Genomic DNA, 24,318 nt, shown 5'->3' with positions numbered 1-24,318 from the left:
CTGTTTTGCCCTCTTGACAAGAGTGGTGGTATTGCTGGTTCATATCAAGTAATCGGTTACATGGACCCAGAGGAATTTAAAACTACTGACTCTCTCTTCTGCAGTCCGGTTGATGTGGATCGGGGCATGTGCCAGTTCACTTACATCCTCCCTATAGGCTGACTGGTTGATGTTGGTTATCAGTGTGGAGGAGGTTATTGCCAATCTTGACAGCCTGTGGTCCATCAGGATGTTCAGGATCCAGCTGTAGAAGGTAGGCCCAGGGCTCTAAGCTTGGTGACGAGCTTGGAGGGAACAATAGTGTTGAATGGTGAACTGATGTCAATGAACAGCATTCTGTTCAAAAGGTGTTCCTTTTGTCAAGATGTGTAAGGGCCGTGTGAATAGCGATAGAAATGGCATCTTCATTGGATCTGTTGGAGCGTCAGGGAAATTAGAGTGGGTCCAGTGTACCTGTCATGATGGCCATGATGTAGGCTATGACCAGCCTCTCGAAAGCACTAAATGATGACACGGGTGAGGGCGACGAGGCGATAGTCATTTGGGCATGTGAACTATTGGGCATTGGAACAATGGTGGTCTCCTTGAAGCAAGTGGGGACTGCATCCTGGGATAGGGACAGGTTGAAGATGTCAGAGAAGACGCCCGCGAGATGGTCAGCCACACTCTGAAGATGCAGTCAGAGATGCCATTTGGCTGGTGACTTTGTGAATATTCCCTCTTGAGATCTTTCCTCACATCAGCCTTGAGGAGTGAAAGCACCTGGTCATCCGGAGCAGAGAGATACTTCTTGGATGGCTCTGTATTGGCTGCCCCAAAGCGAGCATAGAAGATGTTAAACTCATCTTGGAGGGAGGCTTCGGTTGGCACCAATCCGCTGGATTTGCCTTTGTAGTCAGTAATAGCCTGTAGTCCTTGCCACATGTCGCAAGTCTGAGTTGTCGAACGAATGGATTTGCGGAGCTCGTCCCTGCTTGCTTAGTGCACTTTCCACCGAGTCTTTGTGGTTTGTTCGGCTGACATTAAACGCTGCAGTACGGGCTCACAGCATGATATGGATTTATCTGTTCATCCAGGGTTTTTGGTTGGGTTATGTCCAGATTGGTATTGTGTGTACAACATCATCAACACATCTTCTAATGAAGCCTGTGACTGACGATGTACACTGCTCAAAAAAATAAAGGGAACACTTAAAACTCTTAAGTCTACCCCCTCCTTTTTCAAACATTCTGTTAAAAATCGCGCAACATTTCAGCGTCCTGCTACTCATGCCAGGAATATAGTATATGCATATGATTAGTATGTGTGGATAGAAAACACTCTGAAGTTTCTAAAACTGGTTAAATCACGGCTGTGACTATAACAGAGCGTGTGTTTCATCGAAAAGCGCAAGAAAAACTGGTCACTGAAAGCTGAAAATAATATCCATGCGCCACTTGCATGTATTGTTTAAAGGACACCAAATTAAATAGGGCCTCGGATGCAATTCCTACAGATTCCACACGATGTCGCCATTGTCGTCATTTTCCTGAGAGTTATTTCTTAGTCAAACAAAGGAAAGACATTCCATTTCTTCCGGTCTCCGACAGGATGTTTTGGAGGAGAGATTTTCGACCATGATTTGAAGACGTGGAGCTATTGAATACACATCGCCCCGTGATCATTTTGATAGATTATAAACGTTTACTAATACCTAAAGTTGGATTACAAAAGTATTTTGAAGTGTTTTGTGAAAGTTTATCGTCAACTTTTTTTATTTAAAAAAATTACGCAGCGTTTTGAAACTGTTTTTTCTGAATTACACAGTTTCCATAGATGGCTATTTTGGGTATATATGGACCGCTTTAATCGAAAAAAAGACCCAATAGTGATGTTTATGGGGCATATAGGAGTGCCAAGAAAGAAGCTCGTCAAAGGTAATGAATGTTTTATATTTTATTTCTGCTTCTTTGTGTAGCGCCGGCTACGCTAATTATTTTGTTTACGTCACCTTCAGGCATTTTGGGGTGTTGCATGCTATCAGATAATAGCTTCTCATGCTTTCGCCGAAAAGCATTTTAAAAATCTAACTTGTTGGCTAGATTCACAACGAGTGTAGCTTTAATTCAATACCCTGTATGTGTGTTTTAATGAACGTTTGAGTTTTAACGAGTACATTTAGCATTTAGCGTAGCGCATTTGCATTTCCAGGTCTGCGTCTCAAGTAGGATCAACAGTTTTAAACAACACAATGTAACTCCAAGTCAATCACACTTCTGTGAAATCAAACTGTCAGCAACACTGATTGACAATACATTTCACATGCTGTTGTGCAAATGGAATAGACAACAGGTGAAAATTTTAGGCAATTAGCAAGACACCCCCAATAAAGGAGTGGTTCTGCAGGTGGGGACCACAGACCACTTCTCAGTTCCTATGCTTCCTGGCTGATGTTTTGGTCACTTTTGAATGCTGGCGGTGCTTTCACTTTAGTGGTAGCATGAGACAGAGTCTACAACCCACACAAGTGGCTCAGGTAGTGCAGCTCATCCAGGATGGCACATCAATGCGAGCTGTGGCAAGAAGGTTTGCTGTGTCTGTCAGCGTGGTATCCAGAGCATGGAGGCGCTACCAGGAGACAGGCCAGTACATCAGGAGACGTGGAGGAGGCCGTAGGAGGGCAACAACCCAGCAGCAGGACCGCTACCTCCGCCTTTGTGCAAGGAGGAGCAGGAGGAGCACTGCCAGAGCCCTGCAAAAAGACCTCCAGCAGGCCACAAATGTGCATGTGTCTGCTCAAACGGTCAGAAACAGACTCCATGAGGGTGGTATGAGGGCCCGACATCCACAGGTGGGGTTGTGCTTACAGCCCAACACCGTGCAGGACGTTTTTCATTTGCCAGAGAACACCAAGATTGGCAAATTCGCCACTGAAAGCAGGTTCACACTGTGCACATGTGACAGACGTGACAGTCTGGAGACGCCATGGAGAACGTTCTGCTGCCTGCAACATCCTCCAGCATGACCGGTTTGGCGGTGGGTCAGACATGATGTGGGGTGGCATTTCTTTGGGGGGCCGCACAGCCCTCCATGTGCTCGCCAGTGGTAGCCTGACTGCCATTAGGTACCGAGATGAGATCCTCAGACCCCTTGTGAGACCATATGCTGGTGCGGTTGGACCCGGGTTCCTCCTAATGCAAGACAATGCTAGACCTCATGTGGCTGGAGTGTGTCAGCAGTTCCTGCAAGAGGAAGGCATTGATGCTATGGACTGGCCCGCCCGTTCCCCAGACCTGAATCCAATAGAGCACATCTGGGACATCATGTCTCGCTCCATCCACCAACGCCACGTTGCACCACAGACTGTCCAGGAGTTGGCGGATGCTTTAGTCCAGGTCTGGGAGGAGATCCCTCAGGAGACCAACCGCCACCTCATCAGGAGCATGCCCAGGCGTTGTAGGGAGGTCATACAGGCACGTGGAGGCCACACACACTACTGAGCCTCATTTTGACTTGTTTTACGGACATTACATCAAAGTTGGATCAGCCTGTAGTGTGGTTTTCCACTTTAATTTTGAGTGTGACTCCAAATCCAGACCTCCATGGGTTGATGAATTTGATTTCCATTGATCATTTTTGTGTGACTTTGTTGTCAGCACATTCAACAATGTAAAGAAAAAATATTTAATAAAAATGTTTCATTCATTCAGATCTAGGATGTGATATTTTAGTGTTCCCTTTATTTTTTTGAGCAGTGTATATTCCTCAATGTTAATGGATACGTTCTGGGTGGATGAATAAAATAAAACGTCTAAACAGTATTCTCAAAACAGTCCTGCAGCATTGAGTTTCATTCCTCTGTCCAGCTCCTCACTATTCTCTGTGTTGGTGGCTCCGTCTTGAGTTTCTGCTTGTAGGCATGGAGTAGGAACACAGAGCGGGGATCTTATTGGCTGAAGTGGGGGCGGGGAATTGCTTTGTACGAGTCATGAATGTTTGTATACAGATGGTCCCGCATGGTCCTCTCGTGAGGCAGGATACATGTTGGCGATACTTCAAAGATTTTCTTGGCTAAAATCTCCTGAGAGGTTTCTTGCAGGCTAACGTTATTGTACAGTTCGCTGAGTGCCACCTTGCTGGTTGCTTGTGGCGGTATGTACACAGCTGTGATAATAATACACATGAATGCCCTCAACATATAGTGGGGTTGGAATTTTAGCATCAGGAACTCCAGGTCGGTTGTGATCAGGAGCTCGAGATGTTTTTAATTTCATTACACAAGGAAATGTTGATGAGGAAGCATACACCTCCCCTACTCTTACCAGAAGCCACCATACGATCCATACGGAAAATAGAAACGCCATCTAGTCGGAAAGCAGAGTCGAGTGAGTTTCACGTAAGCCATGTCTGTAAAAACAAAGACACAGCATTCCCTGATGTCCCTCTGCGATTGAAGCCTTGTCTGAGCTCAAAGTTTATTTTCCAGCAATTGGACATTAGCCATCAGGATACTACACTCTTAGAAAAAAGGGGTTCCAAAGGGGTTCTTCGGCTGTCCCCAAAGGAGAACCCCTTTGGGTTCCATGTAGAACCCTCCGTATAAAGGACTCTACATGGAACACAAAAGGGTTCTACCTGGAACCAAAAAGGATTCTTCAAATAGTTATCCTACGGGGACAGCAGAAGAACCCTTTTAGGTTTTCTTCATCACCGGCTTTGCCTTCGGTCAGGTAAGCCTGCTGTGCGAGGGACTATGGAACTAATGTATTATTCCAGATCTGGGAGGCTGAGCGATAAGTGTGTAGCTTCCGATCATGATCCAGAAGTGTTTGTCGGTCGTAGGAATATAGCACCAACATTCTGAGCAAACAAAGTAACAGTGAACGCAGAAAATGCAATACAAAAGCAATGTCAAGCAGGAACCGGCAAGACTCGCAGTCCTCAGGGCTGCCATCTTATCATACATGAGAGAGTGAGAGTCTAGAGAAGATAAGTAGACCAGAAAATAGAGAGAGTGAAATAGATGGGAGGAAACTGGATAACTGCACGGGATGTTTTTGATGTTTTAATCGATTAATATACTGAGAGAGGAATTTATCAGTGTTAGAACTCACTCTCATACATACAATAGTGTATGTAGACATTGGCCTTATACAGGCATGGTCAATGACAACCTTGATTTTTAGTAGACCTGAGCAGATGGAGAAATTAACTTATTAGATTTTCACAACCCTCAAATTCACTAAGATTTATCGAACCATAAGGTGAGAAGCATAGCAGCTGGCAAATACGAAACTATTGTCCATAGTTCTAAATCCACTCAAGAGTGGAGTATTACAGCTGAATTATGAGGACATCTCCACATTATATAATTGAATAAATCTACTAGAGTGGCAAAGTCATAAAAAAAAAAACTTGGCTCAGGTCGCGGGTTTCCCAGCTTTCGTGTGTTGACCTTATCGCTCAAGCAATATTAGTGAGCCAGAAGGTTTAGAGGAGGTATAAAAGACCAAGCTTTCCCTCGACTTGAAACCTCTTTAGAATGAGAGGGTGTAGAATGATTCAATTATCTGATTAGATTATTTGTTAAGAAAGGAGCAAAGGTGGAAAAAGTAACTGGGAATACTTTATTCTACTGAAATAAGCTGCAGTGTCTGAAACTGCTTTCAAAACAAACTGTTTCATCTTTGTTATTTGAGCATTTTTTTCTATAAAGATGAATATTATCCAGCTCAATTAACATATCAATTGGACTAGAGGAATCAATTGCATAAATGTCAACATCAGTTTGTTACTTTCCACCTCCGCTTACTTCGACATGACTGGAATTAACAATATCTTGCATATTAAATGAGGATTTTAGTTGGTTAAACTTTAGTGAGAATATGTTTCATTCAATTGAAAACAGAGTGGTCAATGTTCAGTCAATTCAACAGGTTGTGATTAGAGTGTGATTAGATATTAATCGATTAAAATCCAATGCAAGAAGTCTGAGCGATCTCAAAGTAAATAACGCATATTACTTCAGGGTTATTCTGGTTGTGGTGTGCACTGTGCAGAACAGGCTTCTACTCCTTCCATACCTTTTGAAGGAACAACTTGATTTGACCCAATGGGAACAGAAACCAAAACAGAAAGACAAAGGAAAAATACGTAAGGTGAGGAAGAACAAAAAACAGAGATGGCTAAAAACACACTGAACAGACAAACATACTGAATAAACACACGGACTGAAAATGAGATCCTAAATGAGATCTCGAATGGGGGGGAATTGCTAATATACCTGAGTGATATAGACCTAAAATCACATTTACTAGTGGGTCAAAAACATTTGGGTGCCCATACATAGTTGCCCCATACTATGACATCAAACAAACAAAAACACAGATGAAGCAACAATAATCATTGGATCTGGAACAAAAAGCCGTAGAATGAGGTTTTACATAGCCAAAGGAAAATGGGATAACTATCTTTCTGGTCATGAGGTGCATCAAGGCTAGCTCTGGTCCACGGTGTGACGTGAGGCTTGAACCTTCTTCAACTGAAGAAAATGCCTTCTATGGAGGAATGAATGGACAGATGGAGGCCGTTGAAGCCGTCTCAAGCCGCAAGTAACACAAGGGACCAGAGCTACATCAAGGAACGCATCTGTGGGTTTGGCAATTGGCAAATGAAGGCCCTCACAGCTGAGTCTATAGCACAACAGAAAGTCAAACTGGATATTCCATAGACCAGGGATGGCCAGACCTTGTCCTGAAGAGCTGCAGAAGGTGCAGGCTTTTGTTCCAGCCCAGCTTTAACACCCAGATTCAAACAATCAACCAGTCTTCAATGTACAAACCACAGAACGTTACATCAAGTGTGTTAAAGCTGGGCTGGAACAAAAGCTTGCACACAGCGGCGTTCCAGAAGCAGGGTGGGCCACCACTGCCATAGAGTCACACACATGCAGAGATAGAACTGTCAAAGTGTTTATACATCATAAATTAAGAAAAGTACTCCCCCACATGAAAAAATACTATACTCTATATTTTAGCAACAAGGCACGAGGGGGTGTGGTATATGGCCAATATACCACGTCTAAGGGCTGTTCTTACGCACAACGCAACGCGGAGTGCCTGGATACAGTGCTTAGCCGTGGAATATTGGCCATATACCACAAACCCCCGAGGTGCCTTATTGCTATTATACACTGGTTACCAACATCATTAGAGCAGTAACAAATGTTTTGTCATAACCGTGCTACACCACGGCTTTCAGCCAATCAGCATTCAGGGCTTGAACCCGCAGTTTATAATATGGTATAAATACTATAGTATTTATTGTAGTGTTTTTGCTAAAGTCTGCAAAAATACTACAGTGAATACTGTCTTATACTGTCATATTTACTGTAGTATAATGTATCATACTGTATTATACTGTAATATGTATAAATAGTGTATTAAAAGAAAACTGTATATACTATAGTAATTAATGTAGTGTTTTTGCAGATTGTAGTTTATTGTAGTATTTACTGTAGTGTTTTGTGGACTGTACTACAGTATACTGTAGTGTTTTTGCAGACATTACTGTAATATTTACTATAGCGTTTGATAGAAGTGGAGGGTTTCTCCTTCAGGAAACCTATTGGAGGAATAATAAAAGAGCACATTTTCCATAACCTGTGGGGAAACAATATATGTTCTATACTTGGCATGTAGATTTCTCACTTATGGGTGGCACAAACTGCAATATGGGGAGGGGAATGGGCAAGGTATATGCAAATTCAATACGGTTGTTTTTACAATAATTTAAAAAGTGTACTGTTTTTACGGACTGTAGTGTTTTTACGGACATAACTTTAGTATTTATTACAGTGTTCTCTACAGTAAGTACTACACATGTTTAATGGATACTACAGTGTGTAGTCTAGCATTATACAGTATACTACAGTTTACTATAGTAAGTACTGTAGTATTCTATAGTACACTGTAGTATTTTTTCATGTGGGCCAGAACATACTAAGTTGACTCCTGCATGTTTATTTTTATCGACATATCTGTCAGTTTGACCCTTTTGAAGGCCGAGGTCGACTCAACCCGAAACGGGACAGAATAAACATTTGTTTATTGGGCGTGAGCAGCAGTGAATGTCAGGATGTAGGGAGGAAATAGTGTTGTACGTGTTGATATTTTATCTGCATACAAAGGCTTTATTTAAATGTTCTCTGCTGCTTATTCCCCAAATTGGTTCCTCGAGGGTGTCAAACTCCAACGGAAGACCTTCCAACCTCCCTCCCTAAACCCTCTCTCCATCAGATTCTACCCTACACCTTCTTCCCTCCCTCCCTCCCTCTCACTTGAGCCCAAATTGATTTCCGTCCTCAGCCTACACCTCTGCACCTGGTGGTTGCTGCCTTTTGAAATGTCAGCTGTTGGAAGAAAAACAAAGCAATTAACCTTAAGGGTAGGAAAACACGCTCAAAGCCTCGACAGAGACAAAGGGTTCAGGACTTCTCAGTGTTCACGATCAGTTTCAGGATCACCACATCACCTACTTGATCCATGAAACACTTGACAGCTCTCTAGGGAGAGATAAGAAAACCCTGCATATTCTCACTCTCCCTAGCTCTCCTTCGCTCTCTCTCTCATTTGCAAATTACCTGGATTTACTTGACACTTTATTACCTGATTAAATTGACACTTTCAGAGTATATTGAGATTAGTGGCTCTTCAGCTGTGGATCTAAAGTGAGGCCTGTGGTACCACGAAATCTGCTTTTCCAACCCTGTGATATCCTGCAGACTGGTAATAAGAACAGGCCTTCACAGTACCGAGCCTTGGCTCACTGTCTGCGCACTTCAGCGGAGCCCTGAACACTAACACGCTTTTCTCACTTGAATGTCATGAGCCTGAGGCGACGCTTAAACCACAGCTATGATTAGCCTCACTTGCCCCATATTGAACACTTGCTGCTCTTAACCCTGAACAACCCATGGATGGATCTGGTCCCTGCCAAGACAACTCTCCACCAGAGGCCTGTATTGAACAGGTCCAGAACAGCCCTGGGCTTTAAGTTATTTTGCCAATTGTAATGGCTGTTGTTCTGCTTGTGAGGTAGCAGGTGTGGAACAGCCATGGCCAGGCCATGGATACACAGGGCAATAGATGATCTTAGCCTTAAGGTTAGGCCAAGGTAGCCCGGTGATGCATAACATGGTTTAGCCCTGAAGTGGGATTGTCCTATTCACTAACCTGCCTTGGCCTAACCTTATGCCTTGACCTAATTTTATGGAAGTAGACTATTTACCCAAAGAGTCAGGGACTGATTATAGAAGCTTTTGTTGATTAGCTACAGCTTAGCTACATATTTCTGAAGTCCCTTGCCGGAAGCTGTGTAGAAACAACACTCTTCTCACTTCTCTCTGTGTATTCACACTACCCGGAGAGTCTCAGCTGCGCCCTGATCACATGTTTGACACCCCGGGAACCGAGATATCTAAATTGGCTGGTGTACTGTGTCCACCTCCACCACCCATCTCTCACTTTCCCCTTCTACCCCATGAACAGTAGTGCAAAGGGAAGAGGGTGAAGTTGGTCATAGACCATGATCTAACGTCACAGTTATTGCCTCACTTCCGCACCCCCACCATTACCCCGAACTCCCCCAATCTCACCCCCAAACCCGCAGGCAGCCCCCCCTCCCCCCCAGTCTGGAGGGGAGTATCTGCCCCAGACATGCGCAGGCCGGGAGGAGGATGCCGTGCCAAAACCAAAGTACCTGTTCTCGTTTTCGTTCTCATTTTCGTTCCTGTCAGGGACAGATGACCATTTCAGCGTGGAGAAGAGAGGGAAGAGACGTGAAGATAGGAGAGAGTAGAGAGAGCAAGAGAGAAGGAAGGGAGGAGACATCCTCCAGGTGACACACAAGCGTATGAGAGCCAGAGACTACACACACACACACACACACACACACGTAAACGCCACACACCCTTACACACACACACACACACACACACACACACACACACACACACACACACACACACAGACGCCCAAACATGCACGTACACATACACCAACACAACGTGTGAGTTATGTAGACAAAGGGATTAGTGCCAGTGCTATTGAGTGTGTGTCACTGTGTGAGCTTAGCAATGACCTTCACTGTAGGTAAGAGGGTAATATTAATAGACATTGATTAGAGACGAGAGCAGGGACTTGCTTTGGTTTTCCATTGTCGACATGCCTCACACACTTGTATAAACATTACAGTAGAGCACTGCTCACACACAAGTGAATATGGTTGATATCACCTTTGAACATCACACTACACATCCAAGTGCTTTTAAAAACACTTCACACTTTAAAACCACAGCACTTTGTTGTCAAGTAGAATAAACACCTACAACAACACTGCTCAAATGATTTCATCAATTGGTGTAACGTTTGTAATGCTCGTTTTCTGGTCGGCAGGCAGCCTCGCGTTTAGAGTATTGGGCAAGTAACCGAAAGGTTGCTAGTTTGAATACACAAGATCTCAAGATGAAAAATATGGCGATGTGTCCTTGAGCAAGGCACTTAACCCTTATTTGCTCCATAGGCGCCTAACTACAATGGCTGACCCTGTAAAACGACACAATTCACTGCACCTATCCGGTGTATGTGAATATATATATACAGTGCCTTGCGAAAGTATTCGGCCCCCTTGAACTTTGCGACCTTTTGCCACATTTCAGGCTTCAAACATAAAGATATAAAACTGTATTTTTTTGTGAAGAATCAACAACAAGTGGGACACAATCATGAAGTGGAACGACATTTATTGGATATATTTTAAACTTTTTTAACAAATCAAAAACTGAAAAATTGGGCGTGCAAAATTATTCAGACCCCTTAAGTTAATACTTTGTAGCGCCACCTTTTGCTGCGATTACAGCTGTAAGTCGCTTCGGGTATGTCTCTATCAGTTTTGCACATCGAGAGACTGAAATTTTTTCCCATTCCTCCTTGCAAAACAGCTCGAGCTCAGTGAGGTTGGATGGAGAGCATTTGTGAACAGCAGTTTTCAGTTCTTTCCACATATTCTCGATTGGATTCAGGTCTGGACTTTGACTTGGCCATTCTAACACCTGGATATGTTTATTTTTGAACCATTCCATTGTAGATTTTGCTTTATGTTTTGGATCATTGTCTTGTTGGAAGACAAATCTCCGTCCCAGTCTCAGGTCTTTTGCAGACTCCATCAGGTTTTCTTCCAGAATGGTCCTGTATTTGGCTCCATCCATCTTCCCATCAATTTTAACCATCTTCCCTGTCCCTGCTGAAGAAAAGCAGGCCCAAACCATGATGCTGCCACCACCATGTTTGACAGTGGGGATGGTGTGTTCAGCTGTGTTGCTTTTACGCCAAACATAACGTTTTGCATTGTTGCCAAAAAGTTCAATTTTGGTTTCATCTGACCAGAGCACCTTCTTCCACATGTTTGGTGTGTCTCCCAGGTGGCTTGTGGCAAACTTTAAACAACACCTTTTATGGATATCTTTAAGAAATGGCTTTCTTCTTGCCACTCTTCCATAAAGGCCAGATTTGTGCAATATATGACTGATTGTTGTCCTATGGACAGAGTCTCCCACCTCAGCTGTAGATCTCCGCAGTTCATCCAGAGTGATCATGGGCCTCTTGGCTGCATCTCTGATCAGTCTTCTCCTTGTATGAGCTGAAAGTTTAGAGGGACGGCCAGGTCTTGGTAGATTTGCAGTGGTCTGATACTCCTTCCATTTCAATATTGTCGCTTGCACAGTGCTCCTTGGGATGTTTAAAGCTTGGGAAATCTTTTTGTATCCAAATCCGGCTTTAAACTTCTTCACAACAGTATCTCGGACCTGCCTGGTGTGTTCCTTGTTCTTCATGATGCTCTCTGCGCTTTTAACGGACCTCTGAGACTATCACAGTGCAGGTGCATTTATACGGAGACTTGATTACACACAGGTGGATTGTATTTATCATCATTAGTCATTTAGGTCAACATTGGATCATTCAGAGATCCTCACTGAACTTCTGGAGAGAGTTTGCTGCACTGAAAGTAAAGGGGCTGAATAATTTTGCACGCCCAATTTTTCAGTTTTTGATTTGTTAAAAAAGTTAGAAATATCCAATAAATGTCCTTCCACTTCATGATTGTGTCCCACTTGTTGTTGATTCTTCACAAAAAAATACAGTTTTATATCTTTATGTTTGAAGCCTGAAATGTGGCAAAAGGTCGCAAAGTTCAAGGGGGCCGAATTCTTTCGCAAGGCACTGTATATAATTTGTATTGCTCGTCATGCTTTCTAAAAGCATAACTAATAAAATCTCTTCAAATTACTCTGAATATACCTGACTAAATGAACCATTGTAACTGGTCTAGGTAGAAGGTGCCCCCAAAGCTTGGGTAAATTAAGGTGCCATGTTCCATTTCAGACTCATAAGAACAGTTAGGGGTTTGGGTTACAGATTGTGTGGTGTTACTGGGTGTTGAGTACAGGGGCACTTCCTCTCCTACTGAAGTTCTTAAGACACTGTCAGCGGTGATATGACCATCACCATGGCAACAGTGGATGAGGGTCACCTGAGAAGGTATCTCCACTCAGGAACTAGCTTTGGTCATGTGAGAGGTCAAAGGTCATTGCTACCTTGGAAACCAAAGGCCAAAGGTTTTGTGTGTTACCACCACAACAATACACACCAGACAGGCTGTGTATGGATGCTTCTGTATGTACTTTAGTTATGGATTTAGGTGACAAACAGTAGCCACACATTTAAGTGTGTACATACCCTCTACCTGTCTGTGTAACTTAGGACATGGGTTTTAGCACCATTTCAATAAAGTAGGATCAGGATGATTAGAGTGAGTAAGCTGACTTGACGGTTAAGTTAGAGGGTTAATTAATCAGTAAAGGTGGACAGAGAGAGACTCATTCCCCACAGAGAAAAATGAGTGGAGACAGATCAGTGGGACCTGGAATGAGCAAAAGACAATCACTCACCAACAAATATATATACTACTGAACACATGCATTGCTAGACCTAACACATACTAACTCCTGTCATAACATTCACCAGGATTACAAGACCTAAGAGTCCCTGTGCCTCATTCCTGATGTCTAAATACAGTACATGCAGATAAACACTACTACGCATGATCCTAAGCCCGAACACCATACATCATAATCATGATGACGAGTATACACACACATAAGTAAACCAACCAGACAAAAGCCTACTAAATCTCCCTCTATATAAGCCTGCATGACTCAGTCATACCTAGGTCTATTTCCTACACAGTGTTACAATAGAAAGTCTGCATAGATTAATCTGATTGGTGAAACACATATTTAACCTCCCAGGGGAACATCGGGCCATATAATACAACGTTGAACAAACATATGAGAAATATTCATATTCAGGAAAAATACTTACTGGTAGTCAAATGATCCGTCCTCTCCTTTCTGATCCACTGCATCCAGAGGGAGATCTTTTTTCTCTCGCACTGAAGAGCGATCAAGCCAAAAAGACACACATGAGTAACACGTATTCAAAGCTCCACCAAGGCCTTGGAATTTACATGGGTGCTGCTCTCCGTAATTGAATAACCCATTACGTTTGCATTTATGTTTGACCTGTAAACTCTTACATTGGAGCTTGACCCACTCCCACCCCACATCATTACCTTACCTAGGTATTTAACTCTCTTCTGTTAACTCTTACCTGGGTATTTAACTCCCTTCTGTTAACCCTTACCTGGGTATTTAACTCCCTTCTGTTAACCCTTACCTGGGTATTTAACTCCCTTTTGTTAACCCTTACCTGGGTATTTAACTCCCTTCTGTTAACCCTTACCTGGGTATTTAACTCCCTTTTGTTAACCCTTACCTGGGTATTTAACTCCCTTCTGTTAACCCTTACCTGGGTATTTAACTCCCTTCTGTTAACCCTTATCTGGGTATTTAACTCCCTTCTGTTAACCCTTACCTGGGTATTTAACTCCCTTCTGTTAACTCCCTTCTGTTAACCCTTACCTGGGTATTTAACTCCCTTCTGTTAACCCTTACCAGGGTATTTAAATCCCTTCTGTTAACCCTTACCTGGGTATTTGCCTCCGCGACTCCTCTTGATGAAGCAGACGATGAGGAGGATGAGGATGATGAGAGCAATTGCACACATCAGCCCGATGAACCAGCCCTGGGTAGCAATGTCCACCTGGTCTTTACTGTAGGCTGTCAGCAGGCAAACACATTGACACGCACACACACAGGAGGGAGAGATGAGACACACAGAGAGAGGGAGAAAAATAATAAGAGTTTGTTGTGCCCCAGATGAGTCACTGGCAATACGTCCGACCATCTGTCCTCATCCAAGACTTTTCAAATCAAGATACAGTAACCACACAAAGTATGACAACCAAAAAACATTCCATTATTCCCTCAACGCAGAGCTATTACTCTCAATGGAATCCCACTACTCATTCAATTGATTCAATTTTGTTTCTTTATTTGTACTATTTTCTACATTGTAGAATAATAGTGAAGACATCAAAACTATGAAATAACACGTATGAAACAACACATATGGAATCACGTAGTAACCAAAAAAGTTTTAAACAAATCAAAATATATGATATATTTGAGATTCTTCAAAGTAGCCACCCTTTTCCTTGATGATAGCTTTGCACACTCTTGGAATTCTCTCAACCAGCTTCATGAGGTAGTCACCTGGAATGCATTTCAATTAACAGGTGAGCCTTGTTCAAATTAAATTCATGCATTTGAGCTAATCAGTTGTGTTGTGACAAGGTAGGGCTGATATACAGAAGTTAGCCCTATTGGTAAAATACCAACTCCAAAGAGTTGGGGGTCGTTGACCTGGTTTGCTAACTACCTCTCTCTCAAAGATTGCAGTGTATAAAGTCAGAACATCTGCTGTCTCGGCCACTGCCTGTGAACAAGGGAGTATCCCAAGGCTCGATCCTAGGCCTCACTCTCTTCTCAATTTACATCAACAACATAGCTCAGGCAGTAGGAAGATCTTTCATCCATTTATATGCAGATGATACAGTCTTATATTCACCTGGCCCCTCCTCGGATTTGGTGTTAAACACTCTACAACAAATCTTTCTTAGTGTCCAACAAGCTTTCTCTGCCCTTAACCTTGTTCTGAACACCTCCAAAACAAAGGTTTGGTAAGAAGAATGCCCTTCTCCCCATGGGTGTGATTACTACCTATGAGGGTTTAGAGCTTAAGATAGTCACCTCATACAAGTACTTGGGAGTATGGCTAGCGACTGGAACTAGCTCCAACAAACACTCAAACTGGACAGTATTATCTCAATCTCTTCATTCATGGGGCGGCAGGGTAGCTTAGTGGTTAGAGCATTGGACTAGTAACCGCGAGGTTGCAAGTTCAAACCCCCGAGCTAATCTGTCGTTCTGCCCCTGAACAGGCAGTGGACCTACTGTTCCTAGGCCGTCATTGAAAGTAAGAATTTGTTCTTAACTGACTTCCTGGTTAAATAAAGGTAAAATAAATTCAAAGACTCACTGACAGTTGTGGCTGCTTTGCGTGATGTATCTCTTGCCTTTTGTGCTGTTGTCTGTGCCCAATAATGTTTGTACCATGTTTTGTTCTGCTACCATGTTGTGACGCTTCCATGTTGTGTTGCTACCATGCTGTTGTCATGTTGTGTGGCTACCATGCTGTGTTGTCATGTATTGTTGCCTTAATATGTTGTTGTCTTAGGTCTCTCTTTATGTAGTGCTGTGTTGTCTCTCTTGTCATGATGTGTGTTTTGTCCTATATTTTTATTTAATTGCTTTTATCTTTAATCCCAGCCCCAGACCCGACAGGAGGCCTTTTGCCTTTTGGTTGGCCGTCACTGTGAATAAGAATTTGTTCTTATCTGACTTGCCTAGTTAAATAAAAAATAAAATAAATCAAAATAAATATTATGTCAAGAACAGCTCAAATAAGCAAAGAGAAACGACAGTCCATCATTACTTTAAGGCATGAAGGTCAGTCAATCCGTAACATTTTAAGAACTTTGAAAGTTTCTTCAAGTGTAGTCGCAAAAACCATCAATCGCTATGATGAAACTGTCTCTTGTGAGGACCGCCACAGGAAAGGAAGACCCAGAGTTACCTAGTTCATTAGAGTTAACTGCACCTCAGATTGCAGCTCATATAAATGTTTCACAGAGTTCAAGTAACAGACACATCTCAACATCATCTGTTCAGAGGAGAATCAGGCCTTCATGATCGAATTGCTACAAAGAAACCACTACTAAAGGACACCAATAATAAGAAGAGACTTGCTTGGACCAAGAAACATGAGCAATGGACATTAGACCGGTGGAAATATGTCCTTTGGTCTGATGAGTCCAAATTTGAGATTTTTGGTTTCAACGACCGTGTGGTGAGATGCAAAGTAGGTGAACGGATGGTGTGCGCGAGTGTGGTTTTCACCGTGAAGCATGGAGGAGGAGGTGTGGGGTTGCTTTGCTGGTGACACTGTCTGTGTTGTATTTAGACTTCAAGGCACACTTAACCAGCATTCTACCACAGCATTCTGCTGCGATTCACCATCCCATCTGGTTTGCGCTTCATGGGACAATCATTTGTTTCCAACAGGAAAATGACCCAACACACCTCCAGGCTGTGTAAGGGCTATTTGACCAAGAACGAGATTGAGAAGGTTTGGGATGAGTTGGACCGCAGAGGCAAGGAAAAGCAGTGAACAAGTGCTCAGCATATGTGGGAACTCCTTCAAGACTGTTGGATAAGCATTCCAGGTGAAGCAGGTTGAGAGAATGCCAAGAGTGTGCAAAGCTGTAATCAAGGCAAAGGTTGGCTACGTTGAAGAATCTCAAAAATGAAATATATTTTGATTTGTTTGAAAATTCTTTGGTTACAACATGATTCCATATGTGTTATTTCATAGTTTTGATGTCTTCACTATTATTCTACAATGTAGAAATGAATGAGTAGGTGTGTCCAAACTTTTGACTGGTACTGTATATATATATATATATATATATATATATATATATATATATACAGTGGGGCAAAAAAGTATTTAGTCAGCCACCAATTGTGCAAGTTCTCCCACTTAAAAAGATGAGAGAGGCCTGTAATTCTCCTCTGTTCTCCACTCGTTACCTGTATTAATGGCACTTGTTTGAACTTGTTATCAGTATAAAAGACACCTGTCCACGACCTCAAACAGTCACACTCCAAACTCCACTATGGCCAAGACCAAAGGGCTGTCAAAGGACACCAGAAACAAAATTGTAGACCTGCACCAGGCTGGGAAGACTGAATCTGCAATAGGTAAGCAGCTTGGTTTGAAGAAATCAACTGTGGCAGCAATTATTAGGAAATGGAAGACATACAAGACCACTGATAATCTCCCTCGATCTGGGGCTCCACGCAAGATCTCACCCCGTGGGGTCAAAATAATCACAAGAACGGTGAGTAAAAATCCCAGAACCACACGGGGGGACCTACTGAATGACCTGCAGAGAGCTGGGACCAAAGTAACAAAGCCTACCATCAGTAACACACTACGCCGCCAGGGACTCAAATCCCTGCTTAAGCCAGTACATTTCCAGGCCCGTCTGAAGTTTGCTAGAGAGCATTTGGATGATCCAAAAGAAGATTGGGAGAATGTCATATGGTCAGATGAAACCAAAATATAACTTTTTGGTAAAAAAAATCAACTCGTGTTTGGAGGACAAAGAATGCTGAGTTGCATCCAAAGAACACCATACCTACTGTGAAGCATGGGGGTGGAAACATCATGCTTTGGGGCTGTTTTTCTGCAAAGGGACCAGGACGACTGATCCGTGTAAAGGAAATAATGAATGGGGCCATTTATCGTGAGATTTTGAGTGAAAACCTCCTTCCATCAGCAAGGGCATTTAAGATGAAACGTGGCTGGGTCTTTCAGCATGACAATGATCCCAAACACACCGCCCGGGCAACGAAGGAGTGGCTTCGTAAGAAGCATTTCAAGGTCCTGGCCTAGCCAGTCTCCAGATCTCAACCCCATAGAAAAACTTTGGACGGAGTTGAAAGTCCGTGTTGCCCAGCAACAGCCCCAAAATCTCTAGAGGAGCTCTGCATGGAGGAATGGGCCAAAATACCAGCAACAGTGTGTGAAAACCTTGTGAAGACTTACAGAAAACATTTGACCTCTGTCATTGCCAACAAAGGGTATATAACAAAGTATTGAGATAAACTTTTGTTATTGACCAAATACTTATTTTCCACCATAATTTGCAAATAAATTCATTAAAAATCATACAGTGTGATTTTCTGGAAAATAAATTCTCATTTTCTCTGTCATAGTTGAAGTGTACCTATGATGAAAATTTCAGGCCTCTCTCATCTTTTTAAGTGGGAGAACTTGCACGATTGGTGGCTGACTAAATACTTTTTTGCCCCACTGTATGTACCAATAAAGTATTTATCTTCATTTCACCAAACCCTGAAAATCACATTTGAAAATATAAATTATATTTTGCATTTCAAATTTAATCTGAATATACACTACAATTATGTGTTGGGTCAATTTGTCGATATGAACACAAAACCTAGGTATTTAACAGAAAGAACCTTAAATGTTGAAAGCAAACAAAGACACTGGAGAGTATTATGATCTGAAATCGGTCTAAAATATAATTCTAGAACATTGAAATAAGCCAAACACAGTACGCTACTGGTTGAAAAACTATTCTGTAACAAAATGCAGACTTAAATATACCCTGACAATGACATGAATAGTTTATAATTACTAACCAACCAAGTGTGAAATTAGCTAAGTGAATTTGCTCAGAACAAAACGAAGATATGAGAAAAGTAAAGTATATGTCCAAGTTATAGACCCATTGTATGTATTAGCTTTCATTCTTTACATTGCATTGGATTATTCTTACCACATGGAATACTCTCCTACGGCAAATCAAGACATCACAAACAGCTAAATCGCTGACTCATGGCAGCTATTTCCAGAAGTTCAGAACAGACAACTGAACGGAGACAAAGCAGTCACTTTACAATGCGTTTGAGTATTTCATTGATGGACGGGGAATTCATGGCAACACTTCAATACCAGCACATGGAGCTATTTCAACTCCTAGCCTTCTTTCACTTGGCTGGAGCACCACAGTGTTCTGACCCAACATACCTCATTGTTAGGGAACTGGGTCCTCCATGTGGTCCCGGTAGCATGGGTTTTGTCATGTCTCTGCATTAGCCTGCTATAGTCTCCTAGACTGGGCTGATGCAGACACAGACTGGCCCCCAGGCTATCTGACCTGACCTGATCCGGGCCATGTACCATCCCTCCTCAACTGGGCAGGTGGAGTCTCACCTGCACTGGTCTCAAAGGTGACAACATTGCTGGAGATGCTGTGGTATTCGTTGGAGTACACCCTCAGGTGGTACTTGGCCCCTTCGATCAGTCCCGCCAGTTTAATGGGCGGCTGGTTCACAGGTACGCTTGACATACTGCCGTTGCCTTGGAGACACAAGAGAGGGCCAATCACACTCTGTTGTGGGGGCGTGGCCGGGCTACCGTGGTAACGACGCAAAGCGGAAGGGTACGACGCAGTGATACTACATGGGCAGGACTGATTTTTTCCCCCTATGAGATGGTGGGCCAGTGGAGTGAATTGAGACTGACCCAATGCAACACACACACACCCTCTTACCTCCACTTATTGACAACCTCATTAAGATTATTAGCTATATCTGTAAGCCGATGTCTCGAATACGGATACATTTATATCTAATGGAATAATAGAGAATGAAAGTGAATAGAAGAGCCATAGCTCGGGGTTCCATGGCTTTTTCAGGATTCTTTTTGGTAAATTCTCTTCTCAGTGAGGGTGAAACCACATTTCTCACCTGAGGGATAATTCTCCTGAGAAAGCTCATCTAAAAAGGGGACATTTTCCATTGGCGAGAGAGAAAATAGTGTAAACCTAGGAAGCAGGTGTTCCTTCAGGCTACTATAATAATGTGGACATCGAAGTTTTACTAAACTCCCAGCTGAATTGCCAGCAGTAAATTGTATTACCCTGACTAGTGGAATTTAAATTCACCATTATGGAACAATCCGTATTGTGAAATGGGGCAGGAGGGTAGAAAAGCACTGTGTCACAATTACCCATAACCCTCCACTCATCTCAATGGAAGAAACACCAATGGTGGAAAGGAATGCAGCATCTTTCCAAAGGTCATGACAACACGGGTCAGTGATTGCTAGAGGAGCACGCAATCTGGTGACTTCATGCACCATGCTATGACATGACCTTTGACCCCCCGAAAGGGTGAGACGAGATCATCATACAGCAATCAGCCAAAACCATTCCAAAGCTTGGTACATCCAATGCAGCCTCTGAAGCAACTAAACAAAACTGTAGAAAACTAAATTCAATCTTGACTAGGCCACAAAAAGACCTGAAGCCCTATGAAAATCAATAACTTGGAAGAATGTCTGACTAATATAAAAACACACTTCATTCCTTGCATAAGTTAAAACATGAAGCTAAATCTACAAGTTCAATGTCTGAAAAATATATTTGCTATTTGACTGTACAGATGTAGGATCTCAATTTGAGCCAGTTTGCTACAGCATGAAAATAATCCTAAACTACAGGAAATGTGAATTATAATACATGGATATTTTTTGTAGGGGTAGATACATTTTTCGTTAGGGCAACTCAAGTTATCTTAAAGTGAAAATTACAAAATTTAGCAGCCGTTTGCATTTCCTGTTGTGCAGGAAAATTTTCAGCAACAAGAGTGATCAAATTAAGATCCTACATCTGTACAGCCTTGAGTCCAAAACATAGAAAGACAAAAGCAAACAGCTTGTAGCCCTCCCTTCCCAATCTTTTTAACCTTCCCAATGCCCTTGGCTTGCGTTGTGAAAGCATCTCCCTGCCTTCCCACCCGATAACATTAGCAGTACTGCAGCATGCAGACCAAGCCTGTAATCTAGATCTGGCATAGAATACACACCACTGACTACAGCTAGTGTTCATCACAGTGATAGCTCTGCCGGGGAAATTGCGCGTGTGTGTGTTCATAAAGACATCATGCTCCCCCCCCCCCCACTGACTATAATGTTAAACAGCCAATGGAAAAGCCAAGCCTGACAACCAAACATACAGCCAGACGGACAGCCAGATGATGCAGGAGCTCGATACTGGGTAGTAGCTATGAAGGTTGCACACTGCACAGTTTGGGGAGTTAAGACATCATGATACACTATGGACATGAACTATACAAAGCCACATTTCCAAAGAGAGAGATGGAAAGAGAGCAGTAGACATAGGGAGAAAGTGGGGTATATTGTGTGTTATAAGTACAGTATGCCATTGATACAGTTTGGGAAAATAGAAATGTGTGCACATGCTTGAATATCACCTAACATTTCCTCTTCTGCAATCAGAATCATTTAACACATACACATAGAGTTCTTTTAAGGAATGTTTTTCATTAAACAGTATATTTCCGCCCAGTAAAATAACACATCCTCTCTCTCTCTCTCTCTCTCTCTCTCTCTCTCTCTCTCTCTCCCTCTCTCTCTCTCTCTCTCTCTCTCTCTCTCTCTCTCTCTCTCTCTCTCTCTTTCTTTCTGAAATTAACTTCTGTTTGAACTGGCAACAGAGAACCTACATGGGCACAATAAAATACAAATTTAACATAGCCTTTAGTAGGGATTTAAAAAAATACAAAAATAAAAACCTCAAAACCTGTAATCAAAGTGCAATAGAAACCGGAGGTGCTATACAATAACACATGAATTATTCAAATGGAAATGCCACAGAATATATTATATATTTCACCCACATCTACAGCTATGGGACGCTAGACAGATTTGAATCTGACTTCTATAGGTAACTGAACTCCGCTCTGCCGAGGCAAAATTAAATGAGAGTTGAGAGTTTCTTCTCAGAAATTGCCTTTCTGTGGAGATGAATAGAGATGAGAATGTTGCCTTACTCGCCTCTGAATAAAAGCCTTGCTTCTCCACAAGAGTGAAGGGCTGTCATGAATTGGACTGGATTTTTTAACACCATTTTGTGTTTTTTTCCTGCCCCAAGAATGCCTCACCGTTCCCTTCAGAAAGCCCCGTGGGTTCTCTGCAGAGATAGACTGTCTGAAGATGAACTTTATTATTGACATTTCTGCCCAGGATGGATTTTGAACTTTAGCTGTTAGATATGATCACACTTGGGTCAAATACATATGTCAAATCCTTTCAAATACTTGAGCTGGGCTTGATTCAGTTCCCCCTTTGGAATGGAAGCAATGAAATAGTCCCTAAATTGCAAACTCCAAGCTTTATCAAGTGCACATATGTATTTGACCCATTTCTGAACATTACTATAAGACCTAGGCTGAGGATCTTAAACTCTGGGTCTTTTCTTATTGTCCAGCCTCAGCTCTGACACAAACTCTGGTTCTTTTCTTACAGTCTAGCCTCAGCCTTGACACAAACTCTGGGTGTGGATCTTACTGTCCAGTGTGAACTCTAGCTGGAACTCGCTGCTGCCGGCCGGGAAGTTGTGGTTCCAGCTGACGTTAGCGTAGTTACTGTTAGGCTCCACCGTCAGGTTCCAGATCACACTCCCAGGAGCCATGCCTACTAGAGGGCAGGGCGGGGTCAGGGGCGTGGCAAGGTGGAGCAGAGAGGGGTGTGTTACAACACCACACATGCAGGGTTGTAAATCACACAATGGTTTTAGGGTTAGGGTTGCCCTATAAACAGTGGACTGGACCAATGTTATATTTGAACACTTTTAATGAGTGTCAACATTGATGTCAACACTTTTGGTGGTGTCCACTCCACAGTTAATGTATTAACACTGATGGAGGTGCCTTGAATTGTAATGGAGGTACCCAGTAGTTAAGGTATCAACTGCACTGGGCAGAATTATAACGGCCCACAAACACCCTCTAACTGTTAATATTACATGTTGGATTCTCACAGCCTGACCGAACAGTGTTGAGTTAATGGTTACGTTCCAATACATTAAAGTGACTTAATTTCATGTATCCTGTCTCCAAGGAGACATGACAAGGTAATGAAGTGGTATACTGGAATGCAGCCAGTTCCTCCAAATGCTTCCTTTCTGGTCAGGAGGGAGTAGCCAATCAAAACGCTTCAAATTAAAGCTTATTAATGTGTCCCTTTAATCTTGGGCAAGATATAAAAATAACACAATACACCTTTAAAAGTGCTTCCATTGTAAATCTATTTAATCTATGCCATAGGTGCCATAGAAGAAAACAACTGAACTAAAGGTCAACTAAAGGAAACAGTAGGCCTATTGTATGTACCCAACACATTCGTATGTGCTTGCTTGGTGCTGGTAACCAGCACAGGAGTGGTAGCAGTAGTCGCAGCAGTAGTGGTAGTAGTAGTAGTAGTAGTAGTAGTGGTAGTAGTGGTAGTAGTGGTAGGGGGAGTAGTAGTTGAGGTACTAATGGTTGTAGTAGCAGCGGTAGTAGTGGGAGGAGGTGGAGGGAAAGTTGTAGACACGGACACATCTGTAGGCTCGACTACAGGGCAAGGGAAGAGAGCACATGGTTAAAGACAAAAGCAGGAAAATCACAGGTAAACACATTTACCAATAGAGACACAGAGAGAAAGTCAATGAACCAATGAGCAGAAAGGTGCTATGGAATTTCCCAGAACCAGCACTGTTGCGGAAATAAGGAAAAGGCAACTGTCTAATTAGCCAAAAGAGGTCAACAGAAATATAATATTTATAGATTTTTTTTATTTTAGGCATTAGAAGTTAAGATAATAAAATATGTTATATGTGTGGGTAGATGCAACAGATATCCAGGATTAAAATAGGATTGGGTATTCATAAATCATTTAATTCATCCACACAACCCACATTGAGGGCCATGAAGTAGAATATCAATGCCCCCAAGTGGCCAAATGCTGCTATGACTATCAATCCATCCCCATCCTTTCCTAAACCAACGCAGAGCAGGTCTATTGGTTGTGTTTTTTTACAAATTGAATAAACAGGAAGTTATGGGAAATTCATACTTAGATACACTGCTAATACAAAGGAGACGTGCGTTCTTCTTACGTAATTTTGAGCAGAATCATCACATTATCTACGGTGAACATACAGGGGCCTATGTAGGACCTTCTTCGCAGGACCTTATTACTCTTCATTTTACCTTGCAGTTGATGAACATCTCCATTTGGAGGATCCCACTAGAGAGCAGTTGAACTCATATCTTTGTTGAACTGCACCCCTCTATCCCCCCTCCCTCATGCATACACCCCC

At 42.5% G+C, this 24,318-nt stretch overlaps 1 protein-coding gene across 22 annotated transcripts in view; it reads right to left on the bottom strand.

The window, feature by feature from the left end:
• The window catches only part of LOC110494059 (neurofascin), a 154,940-nt gene that overhangs the window by 5,422 nt on the left and 125,200 nt on the right, over nucleotides 1–24,318 (bottom strand). For 9 of the 22 annotated variants that reach the window (XM_036950089.1, XM_036950086.1, XM_036950088.1 and 6 more), the window contains 7 exons: nucleotides 23,348–23,569; nucleotides 22,524–22,652; nucleotides 19,365–19,511; nucleotides 14,084–14,215; nucleotides 13,419–13,488; nucleotides 9,739–9,768; nucleotides 6,003–6,077 (listed from right to left, as the gene is read on the bottom strand). In XM_036950089.1, the coding sequence (XP_036805984.1) occupies nucleotides 6,003–6,077; nucleotides 9,739–9,768; nucleotides 13,419–13,488; nucleotides 14,084–14,215; nucleotides 19,365–19,511; nucleotides 22,524–22,652; nucleotides 23,348–23,569 (805 nt within the window). Of the gene's footprint in view, nucleotides 1–6,002; nucleotides 6,078–9,738; nucleotides 9,769–12,309; nucleotides 12,958–13,418; nucleotides 13,489–14,083; nucleotides 14,216–19,364; nucleotides 19,512–22,523; nucleotides 22,653–23,347; nucleotides 23,570–24,318 lie in introns of those variants that run through there. The other 13 variants (XM_036950109.1, XM_036950106.1, XM_036950105.1 and 10 more) reach the window with 11 other exon arrangements.

The sequence above is a fragment of the Oncorhynchus mykiss genome, chromosome 17 (genome assembly GCF_013265735.2).
Source record: "Oncorhynchus mykiss isolate Arlee chromosome 17, USDA_OmykA_1.1, whole genome shotgun sequence".
Taxonomy (NCBI): Eukaryota; Metazoa; Chordata; class Actinopteri; order Salmoniformes; family Salmonidae; genus Oncorhynchus; species Oncorhynchus mykiss.
This window is presented reverse-complemented; position numbering and strand designations above follow the sequence as displayed.